Genomic DNA, 16840 nt, shown 5'->3' with positions numbered 1-16840 from the left:
TTACAGTAAATGGACAATGACTAAGCACAAAAAAGACTCAGATGCTTTAAGTGGACTGTCATAGAAACAGTGCACTTTACTGGGTGCAGCTATTACTACCTATAAAGATTGTTTCATTGCTGCTATTACAGTTGGTGTAGTTAGCATGGTGAATCCAGAACAAAATATCAACTCATGTTTGGTTTTTCTGCTCACTTATTCATGGGTCATACCAGAAAGCGGCTTATGACAGCTGGCTCACTGCCAAGCGTCCTGCAGTCTTTAAGATTCTTACTCCGCTCACATACAGTATGTGTGACAGTGTACAGTATTTCCCATCTCAACATTAAACTGGTTCATATTTAACCAGACATCCTTTGACTAACAGCTGAAAGCAAGATGAAGGGCTGGAAATTTTCATTCACAACAGTATATTAGTGGCTCAGCTGTATAATACAGACGGACATGTAGACAGAGAGTGGAGGACAGGGTTAATCCCTGACATGTCTGCTGCTTCTGGTGCACAAACTGAGGGGTGACACAGTAAACAGCAGATGCTGTCGGATTAAGGCTCACGTATCAATGGCTGAGATCAAAAGTCTTTATTTTTTTAACTGACAAAACTTTGGGATACATCACAGCTCTCTCGCCACTCTTGATCATGCTTATAATTAAGATAAATAAAAGATGTCTATCGGATTTTATCTTTCTCCTTGTTTCTCCCTTTAATAACAAGTCCGGCCTGACATGTTACTGCACATATCCTCTTCTCTGTGGTGTGGTCCCAACTTTCTACAGCTCTTTGCCTCTTTTCACTGAATCCCTTACTCTTTAGGCCGGACTGCAAAGCCACATTCTTTTAATTATGTTGTCTGTGGTTGGCCAGTGGACTGCTGGGGGCCCGGGGCCTGCAAACACAGTTGTTGAACAGGAACAATGGTGACATGACCAAAGCATGCTATGGGAGCAGAGTGGATTGTGTGTGTTTGTGTGTGTGTGTGTGTGTGTGTGTGTGTGTGTGTGTGTGTGTGTGTGTGTGTGTGTGTGTGTGTGTGTGTGTGTGTGTGTGTGTGTGTGTGTGTGTGTGTGTGTGTGTGTGTGTGTGTGAGAGAGTGAGTGAGTGACATCTAAAAATAGAACTGTCACCTGTCTGAAGGTTCACACTAGACATTCACGGTTACTGCAATGTTGGACTGAACAATATCTCAATCCTATCACTTAATGTCTATGCAACCATAACATGACAGAAGTTTGGGAAATATTCAAGTAAAACACACAAACATTTACTATGGTAAGACATAAACAAGCAAAAGAATAATTTTGAAAACTGTAGTATATATATAGCTAAATATAAAAATAATTATTATGATATCAATTCCCAAAATGAACCTTAAAGTATAACTTTACAAATTCCGATTAAAGCCAAAACCCACTTTAAAATGAGCACTGTTTGATTTTAAGATACTGGAAGGGGTTGGCATTATAACTGTAAGAGTGACACAGAAAGGCTGTAACTGGTGGAGGGTGTGTGGTGCTGTAGCTCATGTGTGGAAGGTGGAGGGGAGATCACCAGATGGCCATCACACCCCCTCTCAACCTCTTCCATGTGCGCAGATGCTTTAGACACAACTCTGTGCAGCTCCAACAGAGATTTGTTACCCTGGAAACTCCAGTCACTCTTTACATTGCTTTACATTGCTGTTTGCTACTGACCTTACTAGGAACGATACTCACTATTTGCTAACTGGCATTGACTGTAAACATCAACTTCAGTTTGTAGGATGTACAGTCTGGCCGCTGCTATAATAACCCTGCCCCAGGCCCCCTACGGTGGGCACAGTGCCAGGCAGACAGATCAGTGCTCCTGACCCAGCATGGGCCACAGGCACTGGGGGAGAGGGATGACTCAGCTGGCTGTCCTTGACGGTGGACCCCAGAAGGTATTTGGGGGGATTAGTGGTACTCTGAGGGCAAAGGGGCTGGACGCCTGAAAAACCAGGCATAACAAGGTACCAGCCAGCGAGCGTGTTGTGGTTCATTCCTTTGTCAAAATGCAGAGTTTGCACAATGAAAACTCTGGTCAGTCAACATCATCTAAAAGCGGAAACACATATGACTCTGCAGGTTACTTTTAGCTGATAAATGGGTTTGAGGCGGTAAAACGGCCCTGAGCCCAGTACTCTATGGCAAATAGACAAGATCTCTGACACAGTTGAAAGGCTTCCCAGCTGTCTGGAAATGTCCAAATAAGTGTTTTGCTTAGCAACAGGGCCTCTCTCAATGGGAAAAGAGGGGAACATTTTCAGGGATCTCTGAATCAATGCCCTCCATTCTGACACAACTGGGCTAAGTGGGCTTTACAACGCCTTTTCAAACCCTGAAAACAGTGCAAGTATCTTTATTGATTTCCCAAGCAAATAAAGACATGCCTTTGCAAAAATTTACAAAACCTTTTAGTCATTTCCAATCATGTCCAGAAGGACCATGAAGATTCTCACAGCTCTATATTTACTTTAAATCTTGAGCTGCATCTTAATATAACTTAACGTCATTTGATTTAAATGACAAATCTTTCATCGCTGCTGGGGAGGTGCAGCATCACAGCACACACACAAATTACTTCAATGAATGAATGCCAATAAATCGTGATGCGTCTTGCCATGCCTCCATCAATTATAACTCTACTAGTGTGTGCACAGGGGAGTGTGATGTTGCACAGAAATTGGGACGTGTGAATCACTCTCTACTCTCAAGACAGAGAGGAGATTGATTTGTAATGACTATTAGTAATGAGTTCTACAAGAGATGTTCCGATAGCTGCATATGAAATGCAGCTATCGGATACCAGGTCTTATAGTTTCACTCAGATAACACAGCAAATTTCTTCGGCACTCCAAAACAGCAGTCGTTCTGTGCTGCCACTGGCAAGTTTTTTGAGCAGCAAATAAGAAGTGATTTCAAGTTGTGTAGCGTTAGCCAGAGCTAGCTAATGACTTCAGTTTTGAGGGGGGTTACCAGTGCTGCCAATTACAACACTAACATTCTCATAGAGTATTTGAAGAACCATCACATGACAGAGCTTCAGATCAATACTCAGTATAGGCAAATGCGCAGGTATCAGAAACGGTATATGAAAGGGAAAATGGTATCGGAGCATCTCTAATTTCAACTGATGAAACCTTGCAGCATCATGAATCCTGATCTACATGTGAATAGTAACCAGTGACATAACCATGTGAAGATAAGGAACTTATCACATTATCTAAATATGGACAAGAAATCAAAACCTGGCACACGCTTGATTTTTGAAGTTGAGAGAGAACAGATCTTGTCCATGTTTCTCTCATGAATAGACAGAAAGACTGGTGCTGCAGGGCTTAATGACCACAAGGCGCTCAGCCTGGAGCAGCCACTCATCGTCCTCTGTACACTCTGAACAACCAGTGCAACAAAGGATGTGCATATAGTGACCTGCGTTCAATAATACATCATAGTGACATCATTACTACATCTAGTGCTGCTTTCTCCTCAGCTACTGGGTTGAATCATATTTCATCATCCACACTAATCGGAAAAGCCAGGCATGATAAAGGACTGTATTCCATTAAAAAACTTTTTTCAAGCTCCAAACCATTCTCATCCCTCCCAATCCATAAACGTGGTTATTTCCTATCTTCTAATGCAAAGTTATGTTCTAATGTAATTAGTTTTGAAGCATTATCACATTTCCATCCGCTGCTCTCTGAATGGATGGGAGTCATGAAGCAGGTTATGTCAGGGCTCTGCTACATTGCTCTGACTTAAAAGGTCATGTAATCTTTAAAAACAGAACAGGAAAACATGCAGAGCCGGGAATGCAAAGGCAGCTGACCAACAGAGTTTTTCATGCATGCAAATTAAATTCTCTTCAAAATCCTGGTTCAATACCTTCAAACTTAGGGTTTTTGAGTAAGAATAAAAAACATATTAATGAGTATGCAAACTGGGCCAGAATAAAAAAATGTCTTTGACCCTGCAGAACAGGAAAAACATTCAAATGCTGACATGGATTAGCTGTAATTAAACATAAACACATGAAAGACATTTCCAAGAACAAAACTGAAAGACATTTCCAAGAACAAAACTGAAAAACATTTCAGTTATTTGAGTGTACAGCTGTTGCTTATCAGCAAACACAAAGAACTCTTTTAAGGCAGTTTGGTTCCAATGTGACTCAGCACTGGGCTGCCTGAGCTAAGAGATGGGGTTGGGGTAATTGATTTCTCTATTACTCTCAAAAATATACACAGATGTTCTTCTTCTTCCAGCTGTATATTTAATTAAATTAAAAAAAAAGATAATTGATAATAACTTTGTTGTAGCTCATGTTGCAAAAAGGCGCGAGGGGACATATTGTACCCCAAGTGAGAAACTGGAACAGATTTTTAACTTTTGTCAACATGTCTACAAAGAGATAAGCTGTGAGATAAACAATGAATTAAGTCAAAGAAACTCCCTTAGAAAACTCTTGTAAGGTCAACGTTGTGTTCACAACTTCTGCTCTCAGGAGATACAAGCAAACCGATTGCTTTTCTGGCAGGGAGCCCTGAGTAGACAGTTAACCACATGGCAGAGGTCACACTGCTACACCTGGTCTGCTCCTAACATCCCCCACACCGTGCTGACGTCAACAGGGTAAGCCTTTGATTAACAAAACAACAACTTATAATGTCATTAATACTTTTTTAACAAATGTGAGAGGCAAACACTAAATTATTAACATTTATTAACATTTTACTATGTTGATGTTTACAATCTTAGCAACCGAACATCCAGTGAAAATGTACCTCAGATTTCTGGGTCTATTGTGTTGCTTTTGTTGAATGTTTATGAGTCTGGTAGATAAATGCTTACATACTGATGATGTATTATTTCTTATTGAGTTGTCTTCCCTTTATTATGCTGGAATTAATATTTGTATGATATTTGTGCAAATAATCACAAATAATCATAATTTAAACTAAAAAGCGGCACCATCTACATTAGTCAATCAACAAAAACATAATTGCATCAATGTTCAAAATCAATTAATCTTTTAGGAATATTTTTACACAGAAAAAACACAATTGTCTTTGCTTACTCAAACTGCTGATGAATAATATCTGTAGTGTCAATATTCGAATATCTTTCACCATGTATATAATCGAGTTACATGACTGGATAAGCAAATATTAATCGTCCTCAAATTCGGCCAAGTAAAATACAGTTTAGCCAAGTTCACGTCTGTCTTTGTGACTGGGCCTCTAAGTGTGAACCCCTCGGCCCATGTCTCCTCCCTTGCTCTCAAGTGTCCCACAAGCTCTGTGTCTAGACTATTCCCGGAATGCATGTCACTAAGTGAGGCATAATCACAGGAGATATCTGCAGCTTATAACGGCTTGTTCATCAAAGAACATTTGTTTCTGAGCCTCTTCGGGGGCACAAGTGTGAGATGTTATGGATATGATATGTAGGGATTTTGTTCAGAATGGATACGATGTGTTAAATAAACATGCCACGTATGCCTGGAATAAGTTATTGTTGCTGACCACACACCACTCAGCTCTCAACTATTACTGGGGCAGTGTTATTGTAAAATGTTATTGACTGCATTATAATACTTGATCTCTCTGTTTGTCAACAACAATTTAATGGCAAAGCTTTCATTAATTCTTAGGCTGACAGAGTGATACATCAATTAAATTATCATTTACAGACAGTTTCTAGAATGTGAAAGAAGATGATTACAATTCTTTCGAAGTAATTGCATTTCTTATGAACTACTCACGTAAATGAGGCCAGAATAGTAGCGGTCTTTGAGGTTGTGAAGCACAGATGCCTCGTTCAGGCACGTGAGTTCTGCCATGTCCTCCACTTTGCTGAACTTTGGTGGGTTCATCTTCTGGATGTCATCCTTGTTGACCACAGCCTTCTTCCCATTCTCGGCCAATTCCACCACCACCTCATCCCCACGCTCCTCGCGAATGCTGGCGCCCTCGAAGCCGTGACGTTCTGACGGGATCCATACTAGCCTCTTGGCGGTCCAGTCGGCCTGAGCAGCCGGGTTGTAGACCACGGCACGGTCCACGAAGAGGTACCGCTCCGGGTCCTCCTGCCCACTCCTCTGTGACATCGCTGCTGGGAACCAGAGGCAAAACACACTTGGCCACCTGTAGTGAGGAGAGAAAAAAGAAGCTACATTTACAATTCATGCAGCTGACTAATGTAAAGCAGTTCAGCCTGTAGGGAAGTCGTCTGTGTGACTGACTGTTGTGCTAAAGCGGGTTTGAAACCAATTGTATCAAACAGTACAAATGGAGTCTCTGCAACAACCCCAGACTCAGATGTATTTGCGAGAGGCTTTTGCCCACGACACACTATATGGCAAAGATTTGTGAAGATGGAAGGGATTATTGCTGCAATTGCAAAATACATGTGCAAAGATGTGGCCTCAATTTACATGGTCAAGATTCAGGGGATTTGTGAGTGACAGAATCAACCCAAGGTACACAATACCAAGCCAAAATTAAAAGTAAAATGAAATGTGCCTTTCCATGTGGCCATTCATAGAAACTATTTATTTACTGATTTACAAGAAATGTATGATATTTGGATATGAAGGGACCTATATCAAGAAACATCACACAGCCCTAAAAGACGTTATAGCTAAATCTCTGATGGGTGAGGTAATGGGTGGTAGGAGAATAACTTACACTTTGACCATTACTAGTAAGTTTATTGATTCAACATAGCTGCGACCAATAGAGCTGAAAGTTGAAGCCGGCAGGTAAGTGCTTACATGATGATGCAGCTACTCTAATGGCTGTTTAATGCTGGAGAATGCATTTTTGGTCTCAATAGCTAATGCCATTGTTTCCAAGTTTGACTGACAATTATTATTGTATCACTGAGGAAATATTAGGGTTAGGGCATGTCTGATTGACTGATGGGTGGCTCTGTTTATTACAGTCGGCTGCGGCTGCTGCTTCAAGAAAAAAAGTGAATTATGTTTATTCTGTCTCATGGTTGTGTTTATTTGCTGCCTGTGTTTGGTCCACACTAGTGACACGCCAGATGTAGACTGCAGGTACAAGCCTAGTGCCTATTTCAGGTAGCATTCTCCTCCACTTCCAACTAGCTAGAGTTTTCTGTAGTGCAACCTCAGAGCTAGAAACTTACAAGCTATAAATGGCAGGTCTGGACTAAGATTTAGATTGAGTAATACATACATCTTTTACAGTTTTTAGTCATGTTTTCTCTGCAGGGAAGTAGCCATTTCAATGACAATGCTCGTCTCCTTCCCACATGCAAATGTTCCAACTAAACAAGTCCCCCCTGACAACACTACATTGCAGCAGCACTGTCACTGCATCCAGGGCTCAGTGCTGCCCAAGATGAATGTGTTTGCCTTCAAGAAATAAAAACTCAGACAAGCCGTTTTTTTGAGATGGCAGACAATTTCAAATCCCCAGACACAGTTTTTTAGGGGCACCACCGCTGCACCCTAGGCTCAGTGCTGCCCAAGATAATTCTAATTGTTCCAAAAATGCTAACAAACCACAGCATTTCCTCCTTTTGGTACAAAAATAATGTGTGCAAACCTATCTTCATAGATATATATGCACGAAAGGCCCACACAGACTGGTGTGCAAGTGTCAGGCCTTTACACCCCCATCCCTGTGCATAACCAGCCCACATACAATAGCATCACCATCTGAGCCTCTGCAAAAACCCTGACTATGTTGCGTAATAAAAATGAGAGAGGAATCTACTTCATAAACAACAATGTATTTAACATGACAAATAACTTTGGATTTAACTACCAGATGATGTGATTAAATCTGTAATAACTAATCAATACCTAATCGACAGAACATGTTTTCTTCTCTAACAGTCAACTTCCATTCATGTGAGTCGAATGAATGACTTACACAATTAAAATATTACGAATAATCTACACACATACGCAATAATTGACAGAATATTAACGACTGTGATCATTGATAACTTATTTGGGTATTTTTTCAACCAAAGTCCTGCTTAGAAACACCTAATTATGAATGATAATGAAAATCACTGTTGCAGTTGAAGATGTGTTCTTGGGTTTAAGGAACCAGTAGGTGGCATTTTCCAGTATTTTCTTGCATGTTAGAGACAATTAATCTAACTTATCATGAAAAGTTAACATTCAGCAGATTCTAATTTTCTCCAGACCTACGTGTAGCACAAGATGAATGGCGAATGCATAAATGTTTGCGGAGGACGCAATTACGCCATCAATAATGAAAAGTCAAACGGTTCTGGACGCAAACATGGGATAACTTTGTGAAACTTGGCACTTGATGCCCTCGACAGCTGATGCACAGACACGTTTGACAGAGAGCGCCACTCCAGCCTCCTCACAACCATTCATACATAGTTATTATTAGTTAACAACAACCTCAGCTGATTATTGTTCACGTTTATTTCACCTACAACCGGGTCCCGTGCTTAAATCAGGCGCTGGTGAGACGTGAATCTGGGTCAGGTCACGGGATGGGGGAATCAGTGTGGCTGCCGTGTCACCGCATCCCCTCACTCTGAGCCGGAAAACACACTCTCTCCAGCCTTCATCCGACCGCAGACCAATGCGTCTATAAGCCACACCACACCCCCCAGTTGGGATGATAACATTAGGTGTAACAAAAAGCTAGTCGTGGACTGATAAACCCCGAGCCAGGCCAAATAGCCGCAGCGGCTACGTTAGCGTGCTAGCCTTAGCTCAAAGTTGGCGTGCTGTGCTTTCTCATCCCGCCCGCTCGAAAGCGATGCCCGCAGGGATCCAGCACCGAGCGGCCAGCGGAGCAACACACTGGAGGTCCACACCGGTGCTTTGGTTATTCCGAGCCATCACAGTTTGAGAGATATAATCAAAGGGGTCTGTGTCGGATGGGAGTTCCACAGCCTCCTCAGCCCCATCATGGGTGTGGGTGGCTCCGAGGCGTCTGGGTGGGGATAACGGCAGGCGGACAATGACCACACCGTCTCACAGCAGCCGCTTCCACGTTCAACTTCAAAAACACCGCGACACAAACACCAACACACCTGCTATCACAACACAGCTAATGGGAGCGGGGCAGAGGTCCCGCGGCGCCGGCTAACATTAGCAGAAGCAGACGGTCCTCCATCATTGTAAAGTCACGGCACAATAATCCGCTAGCCGACGTTAACGGTCACTGTTGCTAACCACCACACTCTGACCGGAGTGACGGCCCGGGCCTTCCCGCTGCACTCACCGCACACAGGGGGAGAAGAAGCCGTGTCCCGGGGTTGAACAGTGTCCAGTAGGTGAATGTAGCAGAGTCAGTGGGTCCGCTCTCTCATCAGTGGTACTCCCCCACCATCACACTCTCAACCGAACTCCTGCCGGTCACACACGGAGCTGCGCCGCACCGCCGCACTCTCTCCGCTCTCTGGGTGGGTGGGTCGTGCACGCCCACACGCCAAATCTAAACTTCTATTGGCTGTGGAGGGTGACGCCTCGTCGTGATTGGTCCAAAAACTATTTCCATCCCTAAACTTCAGGAAGATACCGACACCTGCTGCCGCTGCATGGAGCTGCTGCTGCTGCTGCTGCTGCTGCTGCTGCTGCTGCTGCTGCTGCTGCTGCTGCTGCTGCTGCTACTGCTGCTGCTGCATGGAGCTGCTGCTGCTGCTGCTGCTGCTGCATGGAGCCTTGCTGCTGCTGCTGCTGCTGCTGCTGCTGCTGCATGGAGCTGCTGCTGCTCTGCTGCTGTATGGAGCTGCTGCTGCTGCTGCTGTATGGAGCTGTTGCTGCTGCTGCTGCTGCTGATGCTGCTGCTGCTGCTGCATGGAGCTGCTGCTGCTGCTGCTGCTGCTTATGGAGCTGCTGCTGCTGCTGCTGCTGCTGTATGGAGCTGTTGTTGCTGCTGCTGCTGCTGCTGCTGCTGCTGCTGCTGCTGCTGCTGCTGCAGGGAGCTGGTGTCACCAGGAAGCTTCTATTGTATAATATATCTATAACGATATTTGTATTCATCGATTCCATATAGACACATGTGGTTTTAGAAATCAATTAAACTAGAACTACAGTATCCACATAAATTACTTTACTGTCATCAGTCAATCAAATTGTATGTGTATAGCCCATATTCACAAATCACAATTAGTCGACATCCTCTGTCCTTAATCTCAACAAGAGTAAAGAAAATCTACCAAAAAAACCAAACGTAGAAACCTCAGAGTGAGCCACATGTGATCCCCCTCTCCCAGGACAAACAGAAGTGCAATTGAGAATATCACCAATTTAACAGTATTTACAACATTGATTAGAAGAAACAGTTTGTAACATAATGGAGAAGTGGGTCAATGTTTAAATTATTTGTACATAAGAAAATGTCTTATAGAGATGAAGGGAGCAGTAATGACAAACTAATTGAGGAGTTATTGTGAGTAATGGTAGAACATGTGAGTAGACATATTGTATATCAAGCAGTCTTGTTGTAAATAATAATCCCTAATCAGATGCCACCATGATCCACATTCCATCATCATGATCCACCACCACTATCAGGATCCACCATCATGATCCACGATCAGCTGCCACTACAATCATATCAGTGTAATGTTATTTTTTACCACTCTAACCGATACTACTGCTCATCATTCTGTGATCCTATATATACGATTTCTTATGTAGTTTTATACTCACTGTTCACTACGTTTTTTCATTTCTTTATTTATGTATATCTGTATACATATACAGTATATCTTTTATTTCCACCGAGAAAATCATTAAACTGTTAAACCCAGTTTATGTCATCTTTTTTGCCATATTGCATTTGAGCTTAGCAAATATTTTTCATTCAAGCTAAATATTTTGCTGCGCATAAATGGTGCCCTCTGTTGCCTAAAGACAGACATGACTACTGACAACATTCAGGCCAGCAAAATAATAATTCACTGATAATGTCACTGTAAAATTGTGTTTTTATTTTGTTGTGTATGTGCAGGTCGTCCATATTTATAACTCTACACACAAAGCAACTTGCAAATTGTAAAAAAGCTGTTATTACTTTGACAGACAAACACCACTGATAACAGCACACCCACTCATTAATGCTTAGTTCCTCTCCTAACTTTTGACATTTGTGTCAATGTTATGTTGAAGTTTGGAATGTATACATTATGTATTTTCATGCTTAGTGTGAAAAAAGTCTAAGATAGTTGATTTAATTTGAATTGTTGAAGTGAAATTTTGTTGTTTTAAGTATTGAAGAGTGATTTGCTAAACAGATAGTTTGGGGACTAGGGACCCAAAAGGGAGGATTATATTGGGGTTAGTTTGATCTCTGAATGAACGATGTTGTGAAACTTGTTGACTTGGCTTTAATATCTAGCTAAACATTCATCAATGTCCAATCCAAAAGAACATGTCTAATTATACACACGGTTTCCAGGAAACACATACACACAGACACACAATATGAGATTGTGAGAAAACTCCCCATAAGTACAAACATGCACACACACACACTATAAATATGGATGTTGTAATAAACCAGATTCCCCTTGCACTGAGATTCTGCCTCCGGATGTTCAGTTTTTCATTTTGGACTATTATTTACTCAGATATGAGCACAAGGGATGTGTGGAGTTTTTATTCTTGGTTTAATCATGTCCTTGAAAAAATAACATATTCACTCTGGAATATTCCTAACCCTATTTAAGTATTTTCAAATGAACAAGTCAAAATGCACTAATTCTAACTGGTCACCAGATGGACCCAGAGTCCCACTGATCCTGAAGTGCACCACTGAAGAAAGTACAGAGTTCATATCCTTGACTTAGGTAAAATTACTAATAGAACACAGTAAAAATAATCAATACTCAAATACTGTTGCACAAACAGTCCTGCAATGGAAATACAACACAGTATAATCATGAAACTATTTACCAAATTTTTTTTAGCTGAACCTAAACCTTAATGTTGGAATATTGTTCCTGAACTACTGAACTATTAAGTATTTAATTATTATTAATAATAAAACAGTATATAAGAAAGATTTACTGTATTTGGTTGGTTGGAGCTGTTTCTAAAATTCTGCTTTTCATTATGGAGCAATCTGCTTATTATTTCCTTGCTGAAGTATTTGATTGATTTGTAAAAATTGAGAACATTTCAATAAATGCCCATCATAATTACAGGTACAATTTCACCATAAGGGAGTTTGTCTCATTGTATTGGTGATTTTGACAGTTATTGACTCATCTTGTAATGTAACTAACAAAACATCATTACAAAGAGACAACTTTTTAGCTGGAAAATTAAAAGAGCAAATTTCAGAATGTGGTATAAACCTCCCACCTCTGTTAATATCAGCTTTCATATCATATTCAATATTGTACAGTTTCACTGTATACATGCCTCCAATTATCTGACTATATTCCCTCATGTTTAGTGATGTACAGCAGACACTAGAGGGCAGCAACAGTAAAACTTTGCCAACCTTCAGCTTGACAAAGATTCATCTAAGGTTAGAATTCACACATACAGCATGATGATATACTGTTGTGTATGTTGAACAGTAAATCTTTTACTCATATTGTTCATGACAGACGCATATGTGTCATGTAATTGTTTGAACTCTCTTTTTTTAACCCCATTTATCCTCTTTTTCAGTGTACATTAACTTCATATGAGCACCAGTCATGCACTGTCACACAGATTCATCAGTCACAACTAGTAGCCTGAGCATATTTCTATCTAGATTTCATGTTGCATACTGAGCACTGACACAGCTCGAGTGACAGATGCACAATGTCTGAGTGAGTTATTTCATCTTGCCTTGACGAGTGACAGAGTGACACCCTATGTGGCGCAGAAATGTGCCATTTTGCGAAATGCTGTGACAGCTCCATCCCTCAATTGTTGGCTTCTCCAGTCGCCTCTGTGGCATAATAGACCTGTCATCAGCACCGTCCTCCACAATCCCTCTCCTGCTTTTGTCTAGACAGCAGTTTATCAAACATCTCTATCTTTTTCTCTTTTTTTTTGGAAACACAGATAAGGAATGTCAAATGTGACGTTTTCAATACCACTATGACAGATTAGATAGAGATAAATGTTTGACCTCCTTGGGCACTATTCTTTCTGCGCAGGTATAGATTGGTGTTCTGTGTTGGTAAATCTCCATCTCAATGAGTAATACTGTCAATCAAGGTTAAACATATTTATATTTCCATCGTTGGGTTGAAATTGATTTTTCAGGTTTCAATACAATTCATCTTACCTGAAATATTGATGTAATTTCTTGTGATATTATCTGTTATTCTGTCCTGATTTTGCAACAAAGCATTTCTCCAATGACTTATTCAGCAGCTACCACTGAGTTTGGGCATTTTAGCTTTCTGAAGAGAGTTTATATTGCTCTTTGGGGTTATTTCATACATTGATTATTTTTGCTTTATTTAAACATTCCAGTCAGTATGAAGCAGGTTATGCTACATTATCTAAAGAAAATACAAGTTAATTGAAAAAAAAAAAAAATACAACAAACCCCAATAGTTTCAACATTTACACATTACAGTACTTTTTGTCTGTGGAGAAAAATGTCAAGGCAACTTCACTGGACTCATGACCTCAGTATTTCTAAAATTCCAGGCACTGCCTCTCAATTGAAATTAACAGTTTCGAATTTGATCTTTTGTAGCCACTGTTTGTTTTTCTATACTTAGATTATGGGGTAAATTGCTGTGTTTATGTATCAGCCAGTGCACTGACGGTAACAACATTTTTATCTATTTCCTCTCCTGCCTCAGGTCACTCTAAGCATGCGACTTAACCTGCGTACTGTCGGTTACAATGTCCACAGAGAGTTTGTGGCAAAACAGAACCTCCTCATTGTGTCTGACTGTGTCACTGTGTCTCAAACCAGGAGCCTGTGTGTCTCTTATTTGAGCGTGTGGCCTCTGATCATGGCACCAGGTTACATGAAATGCCAAGTATTTAGTGGTATATCGATTTAGTGGAATATCATGGGTATACATTTATGTTTAGCTAAAAAAGAACAGAAAATACAATGTTGATAAATCCTTTTTCTGTTATTTTTCTAGCAGTTGCTAGTTGGAGTTTCTGTCTTTTTTTGACTGTGTATAATTATTATTCACATTGTGTGCCATTTGATGGGTAAAGTAATTGTTGTGCTACGTAATTAATGTTTTAATAATCACAGTAATCATTTTAAATTATTGATTACAGCCCTAACTAGACGGGCACTTGGAGTCTGAATACCTCAGTCAGGGCTGATTGGCCACTTCATCACCATGTTGCATATACATGTATTGAGATCAGCTACCTAAACCATGTACAAAGAAATATTCTGCAAACTGCTTACATCTGCATCAAATTTCACCTGTTGAGAGGCAATCAGCTACATGACGAATCTGCATATTCACATGCAGAGTCTGGTTATAGAGATTAGTTCATAGGTGTCAGCATGCTATATATGCCCGATTTTTCATAAAGATCTCTTGGTTATTATATTATATTATTTCTTGTAAAAATCCACAAAAGTGTTGAGAAACACCATATCTCGCAGTACTAAAAAAAGTACAAAAAAAGATTCTTGGATCCTACGCCTTAATTGAATCTGCTCCAAAAGTTAATGAGTTCATCCTTAGGTCATACACCACCATTCCTCAAAGTTACAATGAAATCTGTTCAGTAGTTTTTTGCATAATCCTGCAAACAGAAAGATAAACAGCAATGAAAACATAGTGGTGCAGGAAATAAACAGTGAATAAACCCCCCCCCCAGATATGAATCATATGACATCTTGCATTCTAACATTTTGTGTTACGCTCACCAGTTGTACATTCAGTTGTGTCAGAAGCTCCATATATGGTAACTTTAAACACATTATAAGTCATTTAAGGTGATGTTTTTACAGCTTATTTATTAGTACGTCTGCGTTGCTTTGAGACAGCAGGTGACAAACTGAGCTGCAAGTGTTTCTGTCTTACCACAACAGAGAAGGACATTTTTCATGATCTGTCATGGTCTGGAATTATTTATTCAAAACTTTGATGATATTGTTTATTACAGTCTCAATGAAAACAATGAGAGGCGGGCAGAGATCCAGTATGTTCTTGAAGTTAGAGAGAAGTCTGAATGTTATGACTTTTAGGCGACATGGTTTGTTATTTCATGCTGCATGAACAAGTTTCTCCGACATCAGTTCTGGTTCAGGGCTCGTGGAGCAGGTTAGACACGGGCCAAGGAGCCAGAAAAGATGAGATATGAAATGACAATTTTCAGTATCAGTACCAGTGGTTATTACATCTCTCAGACGGGGAGGGCCAGCCAACTTCCTCATTTAGAAAATGGTGTGGTGTGTGTGTTGTAATTATCAGCAGTGATGAACCTGAGGGCAGGGTGGTAAATGAAATGGAGGGGCCTCAGAGTGAAGGCAGCAGCGTGTCGATAGTTGAAATCGCCCTGAATTTAGAACTGAGAGAGAAACTGATGCAACAATCTTCTTTTTACTAGTCAGAGGACGGCTGGTTCAGTTTCTGTACAACAGGCCACGCTCACAGTTGCTAATACTTAAATCACAATAGCACATCACATGAGATTAGAACTACTAACTCCTTCTTTAATTCTTTAAATCAATGGTTATTTGACATACCATCATTAAGTATTAGTTTGGATATGTCACTGTATTACTACACATTTTAATAATTTTGTGTATGTTCGATTGTTTTTGCATTTATTCTTGATTCTCATATGTCTTTACTCTTTGTAAAATAATTTATAATTTTTGTTGTGTACATGTGTTATGTGCCTCTGTCCATGTTTTCACATGTCATACAGATATGCCATTGATTTATCAATCATGATAACTGTCTGTGTATGCACTTCTGTGTTTTGTAAACTTGTGTCTGTCACTGTATGTTTTTTTTACCATCAACCTGCAAGGGAATGCAGAGTAAAACTAACCTGCATGGCTAAATCTGGCACATTAACATGTTGGACTTAAATACATGTGTTACTTACTTTGCTTTGTCCCTAAACATAAATGCAAACTTCTTATTAAACCAGATACCAAGATAGGTTGATCTTAGTGAGATGAAATGCGATTGATTGTCATCTATATCTGTGGATCTATAGTCTAGATAGAAATTCACTTATTTTCATTATATATAGAACATTTGTATCACTCATTTAAAAATTAATACAATCATCTCAGTGTATTAAACCTGCATTCATTTATTTTTAGCCAACATTGACGTCACATATCAAAGTTGATACAGCTACAATCAATATTTGCAACAAATGGGATGAAATGACCACAGTATGTGCATGAAATGGGTTACCTCACCAGCAGTTATAAACAGCTCCGAGGAGCTTTACAGCATTTTTCAACTCATTGTTTTCATTTTCTGGCCCCTTACTTTACTCTTTTGGTTTACACTCACTTAAATCCACTTAACTTGTTAAACAGAAAACTGCAGACAGAGTTAGCCGCCAGCTGAGTAACATCGTCAAGCTGCTACATCTTCCCCACCTAGTCTGGCTGAAGAGCAAAAATATTTATATTCACCAGGTGACCAGAATCTCGACTGCAAACCATAACACAACATAATATTGCTACACATCTGCCCGGTGTGTAAATACACAAATATGGCCGTATCAACTCATAATGAGATTGAAGATCAAATGATTGATAACATGTTTTGATGCAGTTGCCAATTTATCCACCACACAAGCAGTACGTTTTGCTCTCCTCCAGAGAAAAATACCTGGAGTCCACTTTGCTTAATGCTCCATTTAGCAGATAGTCTA

General features: G+C 40.2%; 1 protein-coding gene across 2 annotated transcripts in view; it reads right to left on the bottom strand.

Annotated features, from left to right (window-relative positions):
* The window catches only part of LOC118100175 (myosin-10), a 56039-nt gene extending 46605 nt beyond the window's left edge, over nt 1-9434 (bottom strand). For both annotated transcript variants that reach the window (XM_035144959.2, XM_035144979.2), the window contains exons 1-2: nt 9273-9434; nt 5786-6167 (exon numbers count right to left, since the gene is read on the bottom strand). In XM_035144959.2, coding sequence (XP_035000850.1) covers nt 5786-6130 — 345 coding nt within the window. In that variant the 5' untranslated portion in view covers nt 6131-6167; nt 9273-9434. The remainder of the gene's footprint in view (nt 1-5785; nt 6168-9272) is intronic.
* Nucleotides 9435-16840: the final 7406 nt, after the last annotated feature.

This window comes from Hippoglossus stenolepis, chromosome 2 (assembly GCF_022539355.2).
Source record: "Hippoglossus stenolepis isolate QCI-W04-F060 chromosome 2, HSTE1.2, whole genome shotgun sequence".
In the NCBI taxonomy this organism is placed as follows: Eukaryota; Metazoa; Chordata; class Actinopteri; order Pleuronectiformes; family Pleuronectidae; genus Hippoglossus; species Hippoglossus stenolepis.
Note: the sequence above shows the minus strand (reverse complement) of the source record. Positions and strands in the feature narration are given on the sequence as shown.